At 42.6% G+C, this 7,360-nt stretch overlaps 1 protein-coding gene across 1 annotated transcript in view; it reads right to left on the bottom strand.

Moving 5' to 3' along the window:
- LOC111077839 overlaps positions 1–7,360 on the bottom strand; it is a 30,177-nt gene continuing 22,817 nt past the window's right edge. Inside the window, 12 exon segments of the mRNA XM_022372268.2 lie at positions 1–1,949; positions 2,013–2,210; positions 2,273–2,592; positions 2,654–2,828; positions 2,908–3,053; positions 3,150–3,269; positions 3,367–3,473; positions 3,475–3,495; positions 3,617–3,705; positions 3,764–3,901; positions 4,055–4,192; positions 4,281–4,394. Coding sequence (XP_022227960.2) covers positions 1,846–1,949; positions 2,013–2,210; positions 2,273–2,592; positions 2,654–2,828; positions 2,908–3,053; positions 3,150–3,269; positions 3,367–3,473; positions 3,475–3,495; positions 3,617–3,705; positions 3,764–3,901; positions 4,055–4,192; positions 4,281–4,394 — 1,670 coding nt within the window. The 3' untranslated portion in view covers positions 1–1,845.

Here is a 7,360-nt window from a genome sequence, read left to right as displayed (position 1 = left end):
ATTTTATATAGATGTTTGTTGAATGTATACATATAGTGCTTAGAAAGTAACTCTTATGTTCTGTACGCCCCCACTGTGCCTGCCCTGCCGGTTAATGTCCTAGCGCCCAGGGCATGCTCGCTGTCTACCGAGTGTTTCTGATCGCTTGCCACAATCCTTTTAGCTAACTAGCATTTTTAGTTACATATGTACATACATATGTATACATACTCGTACACCGCGCACCGTTGCTCAATTCTCAATTCGCATAACATTCGCTATTTACATGGAACTCAAAGTTACGCTTCGTAAATTTTGACTAGTTGCCTTGAAGGGTCTCTCCTCTATTTCTCTGCTCTGCTCTGCTTAAGTTCTCCTTACTCGTTAATTGTTTACGCGCTTACTCGTTCGCTTAGGTTTCGGAATTTTGGGCAAATGTTTGCTTCTGTGTACTACTACTTGAAAAGAAAAAATGCTAGTTTTTGAAATCCTTTGGATACAGTTCATCATCATAAATTCCTCCTCCACACGTTCGCTTTAGTAGCTGTTGTTTCCGTTGCTGCTGCATGCTTCTGTTCTTGTGCTTTCATAAGAGATTTGCACAGTTGTTTATTCTAGACCTATATCACCGCTTAATTGTCTTAAACACTCTAATTATTTTAGCATCCCTAGCTGCTGATTCACTTGTCTGTCTTTGTTCTGTTTGGTAGAGTTGTCAGTTGTGTTTTGTGTCTTACAAAGTTAGTTGATTGATTATGAAAGTGGTGTGTGCCTCTACTTATCAAAGTTGCTCGAATTCCTCACAGTTCTTATATGCCTATTATGTATGTATGTATGTATTCCAGTATATATGTATATGTATAGTAGTACTATTATAATGAATCATACAATATATGCGTACTTTGCAAGGTATTAATTATGTTATGAAACCAATGCGATCCTATGCAAAACGTTATTCATTATATATACTCATATGGTATGTATGTACGATTTTGCGTCATTTGTACATAAAAATATATTGTATATGTATGCTACTGCCACCACAGCCACAGCAGCACAACACCTATCTCGAATGAGCCAACATCCCATCCCATCCATTCTTGCTTTGTACATTTCACGAAAACAGTTTTTGTATTTCCTTTGAATGCATTTCATATTTTCCGTATATAGTTTAAAATGTTGCATTCGTTCTGTGATTTGTATGTACTTTTTTTGTAGGAAACATTACGGAAATTATATATAAAAATATGTAAGTGCCACAAAACACACTACGAGATGGCTAAAAAGAAAACAGAACGAAAAAGCTTTTAGCTTGTATTCGTTTAGTTCTGATGTCTGACGTCATTTCTGTGATTCGTTCTCGTTCTCTATGCTGTGTCTTTGCTCTGCTTAATGGATAATCGTACAATAAATAAATAGCTTTTGCTACATACTTGCATTATTAGTTATATGAACCTTGCGCTACTCTTAGTAATAGACGCGTTTTACTAGCCCTAATACAAATATCGCTGATCTAAGGCTTTATTGCAAACCATTTTCCGTTTTCATATTGTGGGTATGTGTGCCCCTTACTATATCGAATTCTTGTTTATTTTAAGCACTTAAAACTAAACAAAAGTGTGTGTTCATCAGTAAAGCAAAAAAAAACAAATACAAATATTTACAGCCAAACCAGCCTGGGAGTCTGGGAGTGGTTCGTTTACGCCTTACACATACTACATGAAATATACAATAAGTCTTAAATGTGTCTTGTATACATGTCGATCATAATGGGATTTGGTTTTTGGGGGTTTTTAGTTAATGCATACGCAGCGCTTTGGCTTGTAATGCTTATGTGCTTATTATGTTGTTGCCAACGCTTGCAACTCAGCTGCGCAGGTAGAGACATTGGAGCGTGGCCATTGTGAGCAGCAGGAGCCAGTTGCCCAGCTGAGCCTCACCTGCACTCGAGCCCGTTTCGCCGCATTTGCCTGTGGATAAGGAAAGACAGTTTCACTAAAGATTCAGCATGATAAAGCGGATATACAACATACCAAAGACTGACAGATTGGCCACCAAATGGTGATCAGGTGGCTTCTGTGTGCCTCGGTAGCAGGCATCGCCTACAACCAGCTTGGCTGAGGTGCCCTCCGTTGGCCGATAGGTCAAACAGACGCCGTGCTTGGTGCCCTTGTGGCGTGCTATGATGAAGAATGTACTATTCTCGCTCCAGGAGCCGTGACAGGAGTACTCTGCAAAAGGGAATCAAAGTCAAATGAGTCAAAGTTCGAATTTTAAATGCTTGTACGCATACCCTCTTCACCCTCCACACTGCACAGCGGACTGACGTCGATCGAGTTCGGTTTACTGCATCCTACCCAAAGCTGGCGCTGGGCATTGTAGTTGGGCACACATCCCGGGACATCGCGCCGATTCCGCGTGGCCACAAATCCCACACTCGTATCGCTGCTGTTAACGTTGCTCAATACTAGCGCCTGCTGCAGCTTCTCGTGCTGTTGCGGCTGCACATCCTGGGGCGCACTGCGTCGACTGCGTACGGGAAGACCGCGGGTATTGGCATGCCATGAGCCACGCTCCATGCGCTCAGCATTCCGAAAGCTGAGCGTGCTGTGTCTGCAATCAAAAAATCGAGTTGTAAAAATGCCAGAGGCAGCAAACTACGGGCTCAGCTTACCCTTTATGACCAAAAGTTCCCGAGTCAGCGCTCTCGTGGTGATGATGTCCGTGTCCCAGGTGCGATTTGCCGTTGTGATTGCGCTTGTGGCGCGTGGCCAAATACGGCGGTCCGATGGCACCGCGCAGGTTGTACAGTCCCTCCATTGGGCAAATCGCCGGTTCCGGATTGCTTGCTACAGGGGAAGATACAGGGGAGGGGGGGTTGAATAACGCTGCAGAAGGCTTGCAGATAGTGGAGTGCATCTCTCTTACCCAGCAAGGTAATGTAGGCCATCTTATTAATATCAAAGTGATCCGGGGCACAGGCGTCCTCCAGGCGAATGGCCGGTTTGCCCGTCTGTATTTCAATGACGTGCGTGTCCCGGCGGTAGAACATCATGCACATGAATCCCGACTGACTATGGGGCGAAACAGATGCAACGGGGAACGGACATTGAAATTGCAGGGACGTGTTGGCTAGCCTCTTGGCAGCATTTTCAATTTGGGCCACTTACCACCCGGTCGTGTAGTGCACCACGGCCATCATTTCGGTTGAAGTCTGTTTATTTATCTGTTCGCAGAGCGCACGTGTCTCCATGTAGCCGTTGGGCTTAATAATGTGCACAGACCCATCACTGAAAAGAAACGGGCAATGGGAATGGGAACAGTTCAGAGATCCGTTTGAAATGGTTTGGGTGACAACTTGGCCGCAGGCCTTTTGGCGCTACTCACTTGGGGTGATAATTGTAGACGGCGTAGCCCATAAGTGCATGCCAATGACGGGGACCCTTGAACCAGGCTGGGAAGTCACAGCGCTCCGCCACCGGCGGTTTTCGCAGAGGACATGATGCGGGAGCCAACCTGTGCGGAAAGGGTGAGCAGAGGGTGTGGCAGTGTGGCATTTGCAGGTAAGTGAAAATGGCAGAATAGGGAACAAAATGGTCTGTGTGTTGTGGGATTGTGTTGGGTTGAAAATGCTTACCTCGGCACTGTCTAAGCCATTGCAAGTGGCGTCGCCGGATTGTGCCAGCTTATACTCGGCATCCTTTGAGCTGAGCATGCTGGGACCGCCTGCAAAGGGTTTTAAAGCTCAAACAAAGTTCATCCTGTTTGCCGGAAGGCAGCTTACCCATCAGCGAGGAGATTTTCTCATAGACAAAGCAGCGATATCGTTCCTCGTTCGAGATGGCATGATGGTGCGAGACCAGACCAACCAAATAGCGTGAGTTGCCATCCTTCCAGGTCGCCAGACACGTCAGCTCCTCAACTGCAGAAGCAGGCGGGCAATGGAACGGAACACGGAACACAGAACAGGGCACGGCAAAGGAAGATGCAAGAATGGAAGAAAGGAAGGAAGGAAGGATGTTCATCTTCAGTTCCAGAAAGATGCGATGAGTCATTGTCATGGCCAGAGACTCACCTGTACTCTCGGTCCCCTGCACATCGGGACAGGCCTGGAAGCTCAGCAGGAGGCGACTCTCCTCCGTGCAGCTCTCAATGTTGGACACTGGCGACTTGCACTCCCCATGGCCCCGGTTGTATGTGAATATGAAGGGTCCTGCAGGCGATAAGTAGAAAGAAAGACGACTCTTAAAATGACCCAAGCCCCATTGGCATGTACATCGTTTGCTTCTACAAGTACTCACCCTTGAGCGGACACTTGACCGGCTCGGCGCTCTCCCGGAAGAGGGAGTAGAGCAGGGCATCGCCCGGAATTTGGTCGCAGAGATTCTGTAAAGTCTCACGGCCCTTGCAAAAGTCTGGGGGACATGATTATTTTAAAAGCACAAATAAAAATTCAATTAATGCAAATCGCAAATGATGTTGTCGTAGACACAGAACACACAGAGATAGGATACAAATAGCAGTAGTAGTAAGGTAGTAAGTAGTAGTAGTAGCAGTATTAGTATTAGTTATAGTATTAGTAGTAGAAAGTAGTAAAGGATTAGTGGGAGCAGAGTATGTAAATTGTAAATTGTAGTAAGTAATAGCAACACATTAAAGAAAGGACAGGGTTAAAGGAAATCAAATCTACAAAGGGCTAAGAGGAATTGTAAAAGATTTATTTTTGTTTGTATTATATATCTTTTGTCTTTTTTTTGTTTGTTTGTTTGTTTGTTGAGTGCCGCACTGGAAGCTGCACAACGCTGGGCTGGGAATCTGTGGTGTCCCAGGGCCATCCATTGCCAAGCATGCCATTTAAATTGCACAGAAATTTGTTTAATTAAGTGGCCGCCGAAGCTGATGGTCCGGGGAGAAGATTGCTTGAATAAATGACGAAATGAAGCCTTAAATCAGCAGAAATGTCGCAAATGGCGAGAGTGACGAGAGAGGCGGGGCATGTTGCGGTCATGGCCCCATACCCAGCCCCAGCTCCAGCTCCATCCCCATCTCCGAGCTCAGCCCAGCTCCAAGCTTCAAGTGCGGCACACAGGAGAAGGCAGAAACAACAACAATTTCTGTGGAAATGTATAAAAAGCAGCGGTAAGTACAATACATAAGTAAGTAAGATAAGTATGTAAGTTCCAGAAAAACACAAACGAACCAAACAAAGTGGGGAACCAGTAAGGAACAACAAACCAAACCAAAGACTTGTGACGTTCACAGAAATAACTTAAAGACAAGAGTTTTTCATTTTCAGCACTTCCTCGAGCTGGGCTGTGCTGGGATCTGGCTGCAGTTGGGAATGCAGAACAGAGACCAGACCCCCAACTTTTGTATTTGTAAACTCAACTGAAAGGCACAACACACGTTTAAAAAATAACCGAAAGCAAAAACACACACATGTGGTTCATCTTCTGGTGCTTCTGGCTCTGGCTCGCCACCGAGCAGAAGTGTGACCAAAAGCAAAGGATGGGGGTAAGGTTTTTTTTTTTTGGGTGGTTTTAGGCAATAAATAACAGGTATAGGTAAGGTAGCAAAGGTAGTAAAATAATGTTAGGGCCTGGCAGAGCCCCATACAATATAAGGTATTTGTTGCTAGAGCAAGCATAACATTTTGAATCAACTAAAAAATAATAACAAACATTTACTCATGATGAATAAATTGAGTAGTCGGGTGTCAGGGTTTTATGGCAAACGCGAAAGATATATATGTGTGGCACATACATATATATGCATATGTTTTCTTTTGGTAAAGGGTCCTCTCTTTTTTTTCTTTTTCATTTTTTTTTTCTTATTTTTTTTTTTTTTGATACTGTTAAGTATTAGAGTTATTTTAAGAGTAATTGTAACTAAAATCCGTTTCGTATGAATATACTTCAATGGATACGGATATACAATATATAATGTACGATATATATACATATACATATATAACACATACAGGCATGGTTCTCAACATTACAAAAATCTTTACAGCTAAAAAGGCACACAACAAACTGTTTTTGTACTGGCGTTTTTTTGTTTAAAAACTTTAAAATTATTGGTATTATGTTCAACTAAAATCGAACAGTTTCAGTTTGTTTCTTTAGTAAAAGTACACAGGCTACAATATAGCAAAATGAAAACTGAAATTAAACAAAAAAAACAGGCACACGCAGAGCAAAAAACAAAAAACGAAGATTGAGAATAAATTACGTATGAAAAAGTACCAATTATGTATGTAATGTGGTGTAAAAGCCAGGATACGCCAGGACTCTGTGTTGTGTACGGTATGTACGTATTCATGTGTGTACGGGTAAGTGTGTGGCGTTTTTGAGTAATGATTGTAATTAAGTAGCAACTACACTTTATGAGTTATACAAAGCATACCGAGTATCAGGGAAACAAAAGGTGTGGGACAGGGCGTGTTGTGTATCATGTGTCTGTGTATATGTGTGTGTGAGTGCTACGGAGAAGCGTTTGTGGCATATAGTAGTATATCATGACAAGGCAAAAAACGACATCACAGACACGAATAAAAAAGAACAGAACATAACAGAAAAGGAGAACAAATTAAACAAATTATATTACTTTGCAGTGGGTTTTTTTTCGGTATTCTCTGGATGTGTGCGGTCGGACCGACCGTTAAGCGCACAGTTATATTAGATAGCCGGGCTAAATTACCGTACAGAGTACAGTAAAGCCCCGAACACACACTAACTAACAAACAAGCAAACACACACACCACACACACCACACACACCACACACACACACACAACACTTAGACACTTAGAACGAACGGAATGAAAAATGAGAGACACACACAGCTAATACGAATACGAGTACATGTACTATATAGAAAGAAGAAGGAAGGAGCACACCGAAGGAAGGAACCAACGAACGAACGAACGAACGACACAATTGTATAATAACTTATGAGTAACCGAGAGCAGAAATTGTTGAGTTTCATGTTAAAATTACATTAATTAAAATTACACACATGTAAGAGAAAAGAGAATGGGGGAAGAACCAAAAGAAATATTTGAAAAACAGAATCATAACCGAAATAAAAAGCAACCGAAGGAAAGTTACAAAAAACTAAAAGACACAAACACGGACACACAGAAAAGGAAACAACAACACAGAATCGGGAACGGAACCCATAGAGCAAATAGTAGTAGTACGAATAGTAGTAAGTAGTAGTAGTAGTAGTAGTAGTAGTAGGTAGTAAAGTAAAGTAGTAGTAGGTTGTTAGGTTAGGTAGAATGTAGTAAGAAGAAAGTACAATAAGTAATTGATAAATGAGACAATTATACTAGCGGTCACCGGGCAGCCCATCCCAACATTTCATCATCATATAC

This window comes from Drosophila obscura, unplaced genomic scaffold (genome assembly GCF_018151105.1).
Source record: "Drosophila obscura isolate BZ-5 IFL unplaced genomic scaffold, ASM1815110v1 contig_150, whole genome shotgun sequence".
Lineage (NCBI taxonomy): Eukaryota > Metazoa > Arthropoda > Insecta > Diptera > Drosophilidae > Drosophila > Drosophila obscura.
Note: the sequence above shows the minus strand (reverse complement) of the source record. Positions and strands in the feature narration are given on the sequence as shown.